Source organism: Leucoraja erinacea, chromosome 34 (genome assembly GCF_028641065.1).
Source record: "Leucoraja erinacea ecotype New England chromosome 34, Leri_hhj_1, whole genome shotgun sequence".
Taxonomy (NCBI): Eukaryota; Metazoa; Chordata; class Chondrichthyes; order Rajiformes; family Rajidae; genus Leucoraja; species Leucoraja erinaceus.
The window spans coordinates 779,584-795,000 of NC_073410.1; the positions used below are offsets into that span (position 1 = coordinate 779,584).

Below are 15,417 nucleotides of genomic sequence, written 5' to 3' on the forward strand. Positions count from 1 at the left end.
AAAAACAAAATGCCGGAGGAACTGTCAGTCAACATCTGTGAAGGGAATGGATTTTGGGTTAGGACCCTTCTCCAGTCTTAAGAAAGGTCCCAATCTGAAGTTAATTTCCCTTCACAGATGCTGCCTGGCCTGCTGAGTTCTTCCAGCACTTTTTAGTTTTGAAATATTATATTCACATTACACAGAGGGAAAGTTGTTGAGAAGGAGTGGCAGCCTGAACCCCTGAACCATGAACACAGACCTCAACACTGTATTGGCAGTCCCTCAGGATCGAAGGTGACTTATGTCCAAAAGGACACAGAGTGCTGGAGTAACTCAGCGGGTCAGGCAGCATCTGTGGAGAACATGGATAGGTGACGTTTCACAGAGTGCTGGAGTAACTCAGCAGGTCAGGCAGCATCTGTGGAGAACATGGATAGGTGACGTTTCACAGAGTGCTGGAGTAACTCAGCGGGTCAGGCAGCATCTCTGGAGAACATGGATAGGTGACGTTTCACAGAGTGCTGGAGTAACTCAGCGGGTCAGGCAGCATCTGTGGAGAACATGGATAGGTGAAGTTTAGGTACCAAGATACAGTGAAAAACTTTTTGTTGCGTGCTATGCAGTCAGTGGAAAGGCTATACAAGTTTACAATCAAGCCGTCCACAGTGTACAGACACAGGATAAAGGGAATAACGTTTAGTGCACGATAAAGTCCAGTGAAGGAGGCTGTGGATTTGTGTCTCAGTGGGGTGATGCCTGTATGGTCGTGAGTAGTCACCCAAAGAGTCGTGGCTTTTTTGACCGCCGCTGGATTTTCAACATGTTGAATATTTTCGGCGACCTGCTGTGACTTTGACGGGTGCTGGCAGTCGCCGAAAACAATCGCGTAATTTGGGACAGGCCCTTAAAGATAGACAAACGTTTCCCCAGCACTAGAGACAAGGATTTAGGGTACTGAGGCAGGGATTCGGAGCAGATATTAACGGGACCATTTCACCCAGAAACTTTCCAGCAGACTATGAAGCGAGTGATTGCCTCACTTACTTTGAAATACGTTTGTCTTCACTGATTTTAACAAGCACGGCATTCTGATGTCCATCCATCTCTCGACTTCACAAACCACCCACTCGCAACAATCCACCTGTCTGAAGAGAAAGGCTCATTACATCACAAACAACTGCGTATAGGAGACCGCAGATACTGGAATCTGCAGCGCAACTGGAGGAACTCAGCAGGTCAGGCAGCATCTGTGGAGGGAATAGCAAACAATGTTTCAGGTTGAGACTCTTTAGTTGTAGTTGAGTTTATTATCTCACCTGTACCGAGGTAGTGCAAAGCTTCTTTGTTGCGTGCTAACCAGTCAGCAGAAAGTCTATACAAGGTTACAATCGAGCCGTCCACAGAGCACAGATACAGGATTAATGGAATAACGTTTAGTGCAAGAGTTGCCTGATAACAGCTGGTCTTAAGAAGGATCTCAACCCAAAACGTCACCAATCCCTTCTCCAGAGATGCTATCTGTCCTGCAGACATGTGGCTTCTAGTTTAAGACATCACTGCTATGGTTAAACTATTGTGAAGTTCGTGTCCAAGTTCAAGTGAGTTTATTGTCATGTGTCCCTGATAGGACAATGAAATTCTTGCTTTGCTTCAGCACACAGAACATAGTAGGCATTTACTACAAAACAGATCAGTGTGTCCATATACCATAATATAAATATATACACACATGAATAAATAAACTGATAGTGCAAATAATAGATAATGGGATATTAATAATCAGAGTTTTGTCCGAGCCAGGTTTAATAGCCTGATGGGGAAGTAGCTATTCCTGAACCTGGTTGTTGCAGTCTTCAGGCTCCAACAACCAGGAAACCTGGAAAACTGGAGAATTAATATGCTGAAGTTGAAATAACTGCAACTAACAAACTGGCATCCCAAATCAAAGCAGCTGGGGGTTGCAGGCCTGGTAACGGTTAGATCAGAGCCAACCGCTCCACACAAAGAGGCAAGTTGAAAGATGGGAATTGTCAGTTGTCATTAATGACACTGAATTAGCAAAACCGTGAAGAAATGAACAAACCAAACATTTGTTAGAAATACTTTGAACAGTAATCTCTTCACTATCGCATCTAAATGATGATAATAAATGTAGCAATGTCAACATCTTTGAACATCTGAAACATCTTTGTTACAAGCTGATAACATTTATAGCTGTATTGCGGTGAATTGAACCAATGGATTAGTTTCGATTGAATCTCTGATACTGATCGAGTAATTCTGTGAATTATTTACAAATGATCTGAAACAATAGGTCGGTCTATTTATTCTATATGTTATAAACTCCCGTGCAGTGAATAGAAAAACAATTATTATATCTAACCTTTCTTTTTAAAATAAGGATAAAACATAAAACTGACTTCCAAACCCAAACGCTTGAAAGGGTTCCATGTCCCTCATAAAATAGCTCTCGAAAATGCAATTTAACGTGGAATTTACCGACCACGTGATGAGTATACTGACCAAGGACAGTATAAAGGGAAGAGGAAGTGGCACAAAACTGCTGTGCCCTGCTCTACACACCTGCGCTACACACCTGCGCTGCTCACCTGCTCTACACACCTGTGCTGCACACCTGTGCTGCACACCTGCGCTTGCACCGTTCACAAGTGACCGAGGAGAAACGGGCCAACTCCAGCTGCTTTCAACGCCTGGAACACTTACAAGGTTGGTATTGGCTAAATGGGGAAATGTACCAACAGGGAGCGGGAATAACTGTCCAAGAGGGAATAGCTGTGAATTTCTAACCTCAAGAGTTAGTTGATATTGGTATTGGTGCTGGCACCATCGTCACGTACACCATGATACAAGGTTTGTTTGCGTGCTATCCAGCCTAATCACACTCTCCATGAGTTCAAGCAAGCCGTGCCCAGTTACAACAGTTACAAAGGGACAATTGCCAGACGGCAGAATACAGTTTTACAGTTAGAGAAAGTGAAAGTGAAAAAGTGCAAGCTCTACATTGAGATTAGGTGGGCAGATCGGGGCTACTCACTAGCTTATGAGGTCCATTCAGTTTTCAGATAACTGCGGGTAAGAAGCTATTCTTGAGTCTGGTGCTTTCAGGCTCGGTATCTGCTCGATGGGGGAGGGAAGAAGAGAGATTGCCGGGGGATGAATGATCTTTGATTCTGTTGGCTGCTCTGCCAAGGGAAGGTGAAGTTTAGATAGGGTAGATGATGGGGGGACTGGTCTGTATATGGACTGGGCTACGCCCACACCTCTCTGTAATTTCTTACAGTCTTGGGTAGAGCTGTTCCCAAACTTAGCCGTGATGAATCATGAAAGGAACAGATCCTATGGTGTATCCATAGACATTGGTAAGAGCCGGTGAAGACATGCAGATTTTGGTTAGTCTCCTGAGGAAGTAGAGGCATTGGAGTGCTTTCTTGGTGATATTTACACAGAGGAAATTGAAGCTTTCATCCATTGCAAGATCAGTCCTATTGATGTTGATTGTGGTATGTACTCTCCCTGAAGTCAATAACTAGCTCTCGTTAGCATTGAAGGGAGAGGTTGCTGTCCTAACACCATGTTACTGAGTTATCTGTCTCCTTCCTGTAGTACGTCTTGTCCTTGTTTGTGATCTGGCCCTCTACAGGGGTGTTATTTCTGGGATGGGTGGCTTGTTACAATGGGACATTGAGCTAAAGCAGAACTTTGTTGGATGGCCCTGTTCTCAGTGTCAATTATTGTAGATGGTTTATGCATGCAACCTATAATGTAGCTACCTCACCACCATTAACACGCCCTCTCACATCAGTATAACTATGATCTCCTCCCTTCTCCTCCTCCCATTTTGTCCTGGTACGCCTGAAGGCTGGGTGCAGCCAGTACTGGGACGTGTGTGCCATGTGCTATATTAAAGACTCTAGTAAAGGTTATAGTGTGTCAGACTAGACTCCTTTACAATTATCATTAGCAGTTTCTTGTTACTTTGGCACTGTGATGTTACAACTTTCCATCCACTCTTGTCAAAAATCTCTCGCTGAAATCTTGATGACTTCCCTGCAAATTCAGAAGTTTCAGTAGATATAGGAAACCAAACGCAATGGCTAATAGACAAAAAATTCTGGGATTGAGCAAAAGACAAAATGCTGGAAGAACTCAGCGGATGAAGTCTGAAGAAGGGTCCCAACCCAAAACATCACCCATTCCCCTCACAGATGTTGCCTTACCCACTGAGTTCCTCCAGAGCTCCGGGTTTGGACAAATAGCTAATGTTGCAATTAGCAATAAAATGTGAGGATGTTGTTAATGAAATATAAAATTATATTTGTTTTGGAAAAGTATTTTAGATACCAGTGACCAGCGGAGACTGCAACATGACTGGTCAACTCCGTCTGGCCACCTTGATGGCACTTGTATGGACTGCACATTACTCATATGGTAAGTAACCACATTGTGGCATTTGGAAGAGTTGATATTGTCAGTATATGGTCAGCATATATAACTGTGAGCTTCTGACTTATTGCAGCTCTGGGTCTACAAGGTTGTCAATGTGGAGACATCAGGAAGTCGGTAAATCGTTTGGAGATTGAGAACTACTCTGTGATCCCACAAACTGGTACCTGCAACATCGCTCAGGTTCAGTGAGTATTCCTGACGTGTAGCCCTAACCAATCATTGACCCATCACCTGTATCAGTGGCGCTGAGAGCTGGTGTACGGAAACAGAGAATGAATGAATGAGTATTCACATACAAGGAATTTGCCTTGGTGCTCCGCCCGCATGTGACAGTTAGAAATGACACATAAAACATTAAACATAATAATAAATATGTTCCCACTCTCAGCCAGATGATGGTCCAATAATCGTAATGTTATATATACCGTGCTTTTTCTCAAGATAAAAAAGGTGCCAGGACACAAATCAATTAAAGATTAAATTACGTTTATTAACAATTCTTTAACAATGTACCCCCACCCCGCATGTTTTGATTTTGTGACCAAACAACTTCTAATTTAATAAACTAATCACTACAAAGTATAAAAACAATACGTTAAAAATTAAATATGTATTACTAAAATAATATACACCAAAGAAATTTACAAAACACACCGAGCATGTTGCTGGGATTATTTAGAGGTGTCAATATGCTTTCCATCACAGACCAAGGCACCAAATATATACACTGTGAGGTTTTTAAAGGATGGGACAATTTTTAGAGCTACATGCCCATATTATCCGTTATTTGGCATTTCAGACACCACTGATGCAGAATGGTGAAAAAATCTGCTGCTACAAGGCTTGAACACAGTTCTGACCTCAGCCCTAGTTAACCACTGGCCTTCCAAGTAAAAAGGTGTGGGTGATATACTGGGAATCACTGAGTGAAAGCGGAACTGGAGCAACAAGTGTTGAGCTCATTGGTACTGGGCGGAGATGTCACAATGTGGCCCTCAGCTGCTACTGAACCACTGCATGGTCTGCACTGCATGATGTGTGGCTGCACTCAGTCTAAAAATAAAATCAGAGCTAAACGACTTCAGCAGCCTAAAATATGGAGACAATCACAAAATGCTGGAGTAACTCAACGGAACAGGCAGTGTCTCTGAATAGAAGGAATGGGCGACATTTTGGATTGAGGCTCTCAGGGGGAGGGAGACACAGAGATGTGGATACGAGCTGTGAAAACAAGGTCCTCAGTAGCGGATACCCGCTAATCCATGCATTATTCTGATAAACCCTCTCTAAAGCTACATCCCTCCTGTGATGGGGCGGCAAGAACAGCACGCATTATTCCATATTCTGCCTAACCAGTCGCATAAAGCTGTACCTTGACTTCCTTATACCCACTGCCCCAACATATGAAGGCACGTTTACCAGATGCCTTCTCCACCCCTCTATCTACTTGTGTTGCCACTTTCAGTACATTAACCGTTGAGATCCCACTGCATGTCAGATGGACAATGAACTGCAGCTTTAGAGATCATAGTTGCCAGGACTTGAGGGCCTGAGCTACAGGGAGAGGTTGAGCAGGCAAGGGCTTTATTCCTTGAAGCACAGGAGGATGGGGGCTGACCTTATGGAGGTGTATCCTCTATAAGATCAGTGACCACCAGGTCCACGCTGACAAACAATCTCCGCACACTAACACTATCCTACACACTGGGGACAATATTCAATGTTACTGAAGACAATTAACCTACAATGCCTTTGGAGTGTGGGAGGAAACTGGAGCACCTGGAGAAAACCCACGCAGGTCACGGGGAGAACGTACAAACTCCGTACAGACAGCACCCGTAGTCGGCCCGAAACGTTGCCCATTTCCTTCGCTCCATAGATGCTGCTGCACCCGCTGAGTTTCTCCAGCACTTCTGTCTACCTTCGATTTTCCAGCATCTGCAGTTCCTTCTTAAACACCTGTAGTCAGGATTGAACCCGGGTCTCTGGCGCTGTAAGGCAGCAACTCTGTGCTGCATGTGCGGGCTCTGGCACTAGATAATATGAGTGTAATTTGTGCCAAGTTAAACTATATATATATATATGATGTGGATAAGCCACTAACTATGTATTTTACTTGAATGCAGAGTCACGTTGACAGGCGAGAAAGGGCCGATTTGCCTTGATCCAAACACATTACTGGCAAAGATATTCATCATCTGCACACAGATGTAAGTAGAAGTTATTTTACTTGTTTGGACACAAATAGCAGTTTCTCAACCCAGAACGTCATCTGTGTATTCCCTCCACAGACGCTGCCTGACCTGCTGAGTTCCTCCAGCACTTTGCTTTTGCTCAATGTTCCACCATCTGTGGTCGTTTGTGTTCCTAATTGTCCACAGAATCTCCGTCAAATTCAGGCAGAATCAGCCAACCTTTACATTCCAGGGCGGCACGGTGGCGCAGCGGTTGAGTTAGGGGCCTGTCCCACGAGCGTGCCACTCCATGCGGCAAGCGCGACCTAACCAGAAGCGGGGACTGCGCGGGGGTCGAGTGAGTGACGTGAAGTTTGAGCGAACTCCACGGGAAGTTCGCGCGTGACGTACGGCGTCGAGGTGGCTGCGGGCCGGCAGGACGTTGCTGCGCGGAATATTTGAACACGGTCAGTTTTTCGGAGCCCAGCGCGATGTCGGGATCAGCTCCGCACAACTCCACAAGGCTCCGGCGATCGAAGTGGGACCGGCCCCGCGAGGCCGTACGGCTCAAGCGACCACGTTAGGTCACGCTTGCCGCATGCAGTCGCATGCTGGTGGGACGACTGGCTCTTTACTGCCTCACAGCGCCAGAGGCCCGGCTTCCATCTTGACTACGGGTGCTGTCTGTATGGAGTTTGCATGTTTTCCCTGTGACCTGTGTGGGTTTTGTCCAGTTCCCTCCCACACACCAAAGACATACAGATTTGTAGGTTAATTGGCTTGGTGTAAATGTAAATTGTCGCTAGTGTGTGTAGGATAGTGTTAGTGTGCGGGGATCGCTGGTCGGGGCAGTATCGGTGGGCCGAATGGTCCGTTTCTATGCTGTATCTCTAAAATAAATGATCAGACTGTAAAATCGGACAAACACTTTGAGTTTTGAACTTGATGAGCTAACACACAGCTGGAGAGGGAAGTGAAGTGCAGACACATCTGGGCAGAGCTCCAGCATTATAAACATTATACTCAGATACTAACGGAACATCCGGACTGTTGGTGCAACAGGCCAATGGTAGACGGCCAACACAAGCCAAGTTCATCTCAAATATTGCAGCATAAACTGTTGTACGATTTATACGGATACATTAAATCGTTTTACCACATCTACATTCTTGAATAAGTCCAGGGGGGTGCAAAAATTTAGGAAATTTACAACAGAACAAGTCCAAAAGCAAAAATTGTGATGAAACCAAAACTACTGCACATGCAGACGATCGGAAATAAAGCACATGGTGGAACCAAACAGCCAGTGCAATGAGAAACAGTAAACGCATTATGTCCGAGACTCTTTGTGAGAACTCAAAGGCATTTGGACAGGTACTTGCATAGGAAAGGCTTTGAGGGACATGGGTCAAACACAGGCAAATGGGACCAGTTTAGATGGGGCATCTTGGCCAGTATGGACAATCTGTCCATGTTGCATGACTATAGTTCCAGACATGAAAACATGATCATTTACTGAAGACATGTGAAAGAAAGTCAACATTTTAAATTAAAAATCAATTTTAATTATTGGATTACCCTTTAAAGAATAATACTTGCTTCACCCGATTACCCTGTTGGACTTTGTTTGAAATAACTGCTTCCCCTTGCTCCCTAACCAACGCCACTTCTCACACAAAACTACACACTATTAGTGGATGAACTCTGCTCCTTGGTGCGTGAACTCTGCTCCTTGGTGCTGGCCCCAATGCCCGCCCATGCTTCTGGGCACTGCCACACGTTGCAGTTAAGTCCTCCATCTCCAATAAGGAGATGCAACGTTGGGGCACATGCTCACCCACAGGGTAATGACCCCAGGGAGACTGTATCGGACTCCACTGATGTAGGAAGCGAGTTGGATTATTGGCCAACCTTGCATCTGGTGAATTACAACACTTCTTCAGACTGAGATTCAGGGGAAAGGGGAAACGAGAGGTAGAGACGGTGATGTAGAGAGAGTTAGAACATGAATTAAAGGCCCGTTTACTTTATCATCGTGACTTTTTTGCATATCTTTCATTCATCTGTTCTATATCTCTCTATATCACCGTCTAGTTTTGTAATTCACCAGATGCAAGGTTGGCCAATAATCCTACTAACAAACTACATTTGTATCCATGGAGTCAGAAACGTCACCTATCCATGTTCTCCACAGATGCTGCCTGACCGCTGAGTTACTCCAGCACTCTGTGTAACGTCACCTATCCATGTTCTCCACAGATGCTGCCTGACCCGCTGAGTTACTCCAGCACTCTGTGAAACGTCACCTATCCATGTTTTCCACACAGATGCTGCCTGACCCGCTGAGTTACTCCAGCACTCTGTGAAACGTCACCTATCCATGTTCTCCACAGATGCTGCCTGACCCACTGAGTTACTCCAGCTGTTTGTGTTCATCCTTTGTCAGAGGTTGAGGGGTGACATCTACAATGTCACACTGGCTCCAGTCTGCAGGTACAATTGCTGAACCACAGCTCCTGGAGTCACTCCCCTACACCTGCCACTTGCTGCCCCTGACTATTTTAACATGTGTTTCAGGAACAGAAAAGATTCCCGCATGGTGAAGAAATGTATTTGCCATCGCAGATATCTCGCTGGCATGAAGATGTGTCAAAACAAGTGGTTCAGGCTAAAAGGATTCCACCTCATGCTGAGATCGGTGGATGAATAGGAAATCCAGAGCTAGCTGGACCCGCACGTGATGCCGGAACTCTGGTATCTGACCCCGGGCTGAATCACGCTGACATACACAGAAGACAAAACCTGTTACCCACAATTGTTAATGTACTTGCAGGAAATACTGAACACGGTGTGATTATGGCCGTGAATGCTGGAAATTTATTTCTCTATCAACTTTGTGTAAAATGTCAAACTCATTTGTGTTTCAGTATAAATAAACTCATTAATGACACTGAACAAAAAAATTCTATGAAGTGACCATGTTAGCGATCTCATGATTTCAATCGTAACTAATTATTCCCACAGATACAAGTTCAACTCATCCTTGCCCACCAAGATGCCCCATCTACACTACTCCCTTTTTTCTGCATTTGTCCCATATCCCTTGAAACCTTTCCTATCCATGTATCTGACCGTGTCTTTGGAATGAATGAATGAATGAGACTTCATTATCACATGACAGGTCTTTGATAAATCAATAATATTCTTTGTTTTGCCTCTCCAAGGTATGCAAACAGTCACCACATAAAGGGCACCACCAAAATTACTAAGTATTCCATTTTACAAACTAGTTTTAACATATTCCATTTGTGCTTCCCCTTAGTTTTCGGTGGTCTCCCCCATGCCAGGTCCTTCTTGTTCTCCCACATGGTGGGGCCTCTGTGTACCTGCCTCAACTATCCTCCCGAAACATCACCTATTCCTTTTCTCCAGAGATGCTGCCTGAGTGGCTGAGTTATTCCAGCATATTGCATATGGCTCGTTCCACATCCCCCCCCACACCCAGAGTGAAAATGTTGCCCCTCTGGTTCCTATTAAATCTTTTCCTCTCGCTTTAAACCTAAGCCCTCTAGTTCTTGATTCCCCTACTCTGGGTAAATGACTGAGCATTCACACTGCCTATCCCCACATGATTTTATACACCTCTATAAAATCACCCCTCAGCTTCCTGCCTTCACAAAATGAAGTCCTGGACCTACTAAGCCTCTCTCTTTAGCTCAGGCTCCCAAGTCCCAACGCATGGTCCAGGAGTGTATGGGTTGTCTCTTGCTGAGTGAGATGCCTCCAAGTCGCATGAACCAGCGATGGGAGTCTTGCATCTGAAGAAGGTAGACCACCCACCCAGCCTCACACTTGGGCAGGCATTCCAGGTGTGCAAGCTAAGAGTGGGGTGTGGACATTGGTCATTGGGATGGCATTCCACTTCCTCCACATCTTCACCAGTCAGAGGACCTGACAGTCACATCATCTCTGAGGCCCCATCACTTCATTTTTCAAAGAAACTGAATCAGACTAATCACAAAACCACGACACGCTGCGATTCTGGCCAGTGACTCAGTCCTGACCACATATCCACAAGCTGTACCAGCAGTGATGAAATACTTGCTGAGAGGGCTGCAGCTCGAACTATTCTCTAGAAGCTCCACACCTCCTAGGATACAACAGCTTGCATGCATGACCCCTCTAACTGACTACACCATTCACTCCCCCTACCACAAGTACAGGCTGCTGGAGATGTGGACAGTCTACAACATGCACTTGGTTGATCACCCTGGCTACCAAGTACAGAGCCATCATCTCCAGCTGAGGTTCTCCTCCTGATCACTCTCCATCCTGGCCTGAGATACATGTCTGTCCTTCACCATCGCAGGGTCTCACCCCAACAGCACAGTGGGGGCACATTCACACAAAGGACCACAACACTTCAACAAGGCGGCCAGCCCTCTCAGGTCACTGATGCTCATGGTGACAAAGACTCTCCAAAAGGTGGAAGAATTGAAGCCAATGAAGAATTAATTTACACAAAGAACCTTCAGGCTGAAGATAAACCTCCAGCAGTGTTTACTGTTCTTTATCCTCTGGAACCTATCTCACTTCTCCTGAGATAAACGCAACTGTGTCATTGAATTGCTCATTGCAAGACCCGAGTCAGCACGGTGGTGCAGCGGTAGAGACCGGGGTGCGATCCTGACAACGGGCGCTGTCTGTACGGAGTTTGTACGTTCTCCCTGTGACCGTGTGGGTTTTCTCCAGGTGCTCCAGTCCAAAGACGTACAGGTTTGTAGGTTAATTGGCTTCTGTAAATTGTCCCTAGTGTGTGGGATAGAACTGTGTGGGTGATTGTTGGGCTGAAGGGCCTGTTTCCACACTGTATCACCAAACTAAACTACATAATTTCCTTCGCTCCATAGATGCTGCTGCACCCGCTGAGTTTCTCCAGCTTTTTTGTGTAACCTTCGATTCTCCAGCATCTGCAGTTCCCTCTGAAATACATTTATCATTCCTTGGCCCACTTAATCAGCTGATCAATATCCCACCATATTTCTTCATAGCCATCTTCACTGTCAATAAAGGTGTCCTCATAAAATACCTTTCTCCCCACATCAGGTATGAAGGTGTGTGGCCACACTCTCCCAGTCTCACCGTACATCTTGATATCCACAAGTTAGCTGCAGTTACTTGAAGGTAACTCCACTAGCAAAGACCGATATCTGTGTGAACCAATCTGTGTGAACTCATACCACAGAGTCCAGGCCAGCTCTTTAGTCTCCAATACTTGGGGTGTAGCCTGTTACTCCAGCAGTTTGCCCTTTTCATTATTTAGTCAAAGGTTTTAAAGAAAGGTTTCAGATCCCTTTCCAAGACATGTCGACACGGACCAGTTCTGTGTACATTAACTCCAGCATCTGCTCCTGCTGATCACTCACAGTGGCATCTGGATTATTGGCCCTTGAAACTTTGACTTCAGTTTCTGTGCTGACGCTGCTTCAGTCCCTCGGGTGCTGAACATGGGATGATGCCAGCCACCATTCCACACTCCTGAGGCGGGATTTGCTATGAGTGAAACTTCCCGAATCTGGGCAAGATTCGGGAATTTGCATCAAAAGCAGACATTCCATTTCTCAGAGATAGATAAAATACAAGACCAGAGGAAACCAGACACTGGTAAAACATTGTAACATCATCATAACGTGATACATTTTTGTGCAAAATATTTCAGTTAAAATTTTCACATTGCAGAGTTCAGGTCAACTACAGTGTCCTCCATAATGTACAGTGTCCTCCACAATGTACAGTGTCCTCCAGAATGTACAGTGTCCTCCACAATGTACAGTGCCCTCCATAATGTGCAGTGTCCTCCACAATGTACAGTGTCCTCCAGAATGTACAGTGTCCTCCACAATGTACAGTGCCCTCCATAATACAGTGTCCTCCACAATGTACAGTGCCCTCCATAATACAGTGTCCTCCAGTATGTAGTGTCCTCCATAATGTACAGTGTCCTCCAGAATGTACAGTGCTCTCCATAATGTACAGTGTCCTCCACAATGTACAGTCCTCCATAATGTAGTGTCCTCCACAATGTACAGTGTCCTCCACAATGTGCAGTGTCCTCCACAATGTACAGTGTCCTCCACAATGTACAGTGTCCTCCACAATGTACAGTGCCCTCCATAATACAGTGTCCTCCACAATGTGCAGTGTCCTCCAGAATGTACAGTGCCCTCCATAATACAGTGTCCTCCACAATGTGCAGTGTCCTCCAGAATGTAGTGCCCTCCATAATGTACAGTGTCCTCCACAATGTACAGTGTCCTCCACAATGTACAGTGTCCTCCATAATGTACAGTGCCCTCCATAATACAGTGTCCTCCACAATGTGCAGTGTCCTCCAGAATGTAGTGCCCTCCATAATGTACAGTGTCCTCCACAATGTACAGTGCCCTCCATAATGTAGTCCTCCACAATGTACAGTGCCCTCCGTAATGTACAGTGTCCTCCACAATGTACAGCGTCCTCCAGAATGTACAGTGTCCTCCATAATGTACAGTGTCCTCCACAATGTACAGTGTCCTCCATAATGTAGTCCTCCACAATGTACAGTGCCCTCCGTAATGTACAGTGTCCTCCACAATGTACAGTGTCCTCCATAATAGTGTCCTCCACAATGTACAGTGCCCTCCATAATAGTGTCCTCCACAATGTACAGTGCCCTCCATAATAGTGTCCTCCACAATGTACAGTGTCCTCCAGAATGTACAGTGTCCTCCACAATGTACAGTGTCCTCCACAATGTACAGTGCCCTCCACAATGTACAGTGCCCTCCAGAATGTACAGTGCCCTCCACAATGTACAGTGCCCTCCACAATGTACAGTGTCCTCCATAATGTTTGGGACAAATTATTTTATTATTATTATTTTTATGAAACTTTATTTGGGACTCAAGGTACAGACAAGGGACAACATTACATACAAATACATTGCATATTAAAACACCATAAAGTACATATAAAATCTTAGTATATCACTTATAAAAGCATCATAAATTATATATTAAATAAAACACAATACATGAATTAAAATCCAGAATAAAAAAGAATAATCAGTGTCCTATAACGAGACAGTGATACCAGTGTCTCCACAATTGTGGCCAAGAAAATTGAAGATAGACACAAAATGCAGGAGTAACTCAGCGGGACTGGCAGCATCTCTGGAGAGAAGCAATGGGTGACGTTTCGGGTCAAGACCTTTCTTTTCTGACTGAAGAAGGGTCTCGACCCGAAACATCATCCATTCCTTCTCTCAAGAGTTGCTGCCGGTCCCACTGAGTTACTCCAGCTTTGTGTCCATCTTCAAATGACGTCAGGCGCTCCAGACGGCTGTGCGTACGCATGGAATCGCACGAGACCTTCGCGGGACCATTGCGGCTCAAGCGACCACGTGGTCGCGTAATTTGCGTGCCAAGGACACGTAAGTGAGACAGGCCCTTAAGGCTTTTGACAATATGCTGGCTAAAGCTATGGGCCTGTAATTATTTAGGCTGCACACTTTGTCATTTGGCTACCAGCTTTGTCCTTAATGACTGGCACTAGCAGAACAGACAACACAGACAACAATGAGTCTGGTAGCAAGACAGGAATTATAAAGCCACTAAAACAAATAGCAAGGAGAGGAGCTCTCCTCACACTCGTATACTTAAGATGTACAGCAGAAATATTATCTAAGCCATTTGCTTTGTAGTTGGACACTTGTTCATGGCATGATACACCTCATGTGACATAATCACCATTGAGTCATTACTCTCAATATTGTCCATACTACACACTATATTGTCCAGACTGCGTTTATACACAGTCCCATAATTTCAGGGCACCATAATGTTTGGGACACATGGCTTCACAGGTGTTTGTAATTGCTCAGGTGTGTTTCAATGCCTCCTTAATGCAGGTATAAGAGAGCTTTCAGCACCTAGTCTTGCCATCACCTTTGGAAACTTTTATTGCTGTTTATCAACATGAGGACCAAAGTTGGGCCAGTGAAAGTCAAAGAAACCATTATGAGTGAGAAACAAGAATAAAACTGTTAGAGACATCAGCCAAACCTTAGGCTTACCAAAGTCAACTGTTTGGAACATCATTAAGAAGAAAGAGAGCACTGGTGAGCTTACTAATCACAACGGGACTGGCGGGCCAAGGAGGATCTCCACAGCTGATGACAGAAGAATTCTCTCCATTGTAAAGCTTCCCAAAATCAACTGTTTGGAGCATTATTAAGAAGAAAGAGAGCACTGGTGAGCTTACTAATCACAACGGGACTGGCGGGCCAAGGAGGATCTCCACAGCTGATGACAGAAGAATTCTCTCCATTGTAAAGAAAAATCCCCAAACACCTGTCTGACTGGTCAGAAACCTCTTCAGGAGTCAGGTGTGGATTTGTCAATGACCACTGTCTGCAGAAGACTTCATGAACAGAAATACAGAGGCTACACTGCAAGATGCAAACCACTGGTTAGCCACAAAAATAGGATGGCCAGGTTACAGTTTGCCAAGAAGTACTTAAAAGAGCAACCACAGTTCTGGAAAAGGTCTTGTGGACAGATGAGAGAAAGATTAACTTATATCAGAGTGATGGCAAGAGCAAAGTATGGAGGAGAGAAGGAACTGCCCAAGATCCAAAGCATACCACCTCATCTGTGAAACAAGGTGGTGGGGGTGTTATGGCCTGGGCATGTATGGCTGCTGAAGGTACTGGCTCACTTATCTTCATTGATGATACAACTGCTGATGGTAGTAG

The 15,417-nt window shown here is 45.0% G+C and overlaps 1 protein-coding gene across 1 annotated transcript in view; it reads right to left on the reverse strand.

The window, feature by feature from the left end:
- rassf4a (Ras association domain family member 4a) overlaps positions 1-15,417 on the reverse strand; it is a 60,740-nt gene that overhangs the window by 21,764 nt on the left and 23,559 nt on the right. Inside the window, exon 3 of the mRNA XM_055661557.1 lies at positions 1,025-1,127. Within this exon, the coding sequence (XP_055517532.1) occupies positions 1,025-1,085 (61 nt within the window). The 5' untranslated portion in view covers positions 1,086-1,127. The remainder of the gene's footprint in view (positions 1-1,024; positions 1,128-15,417) is intronic.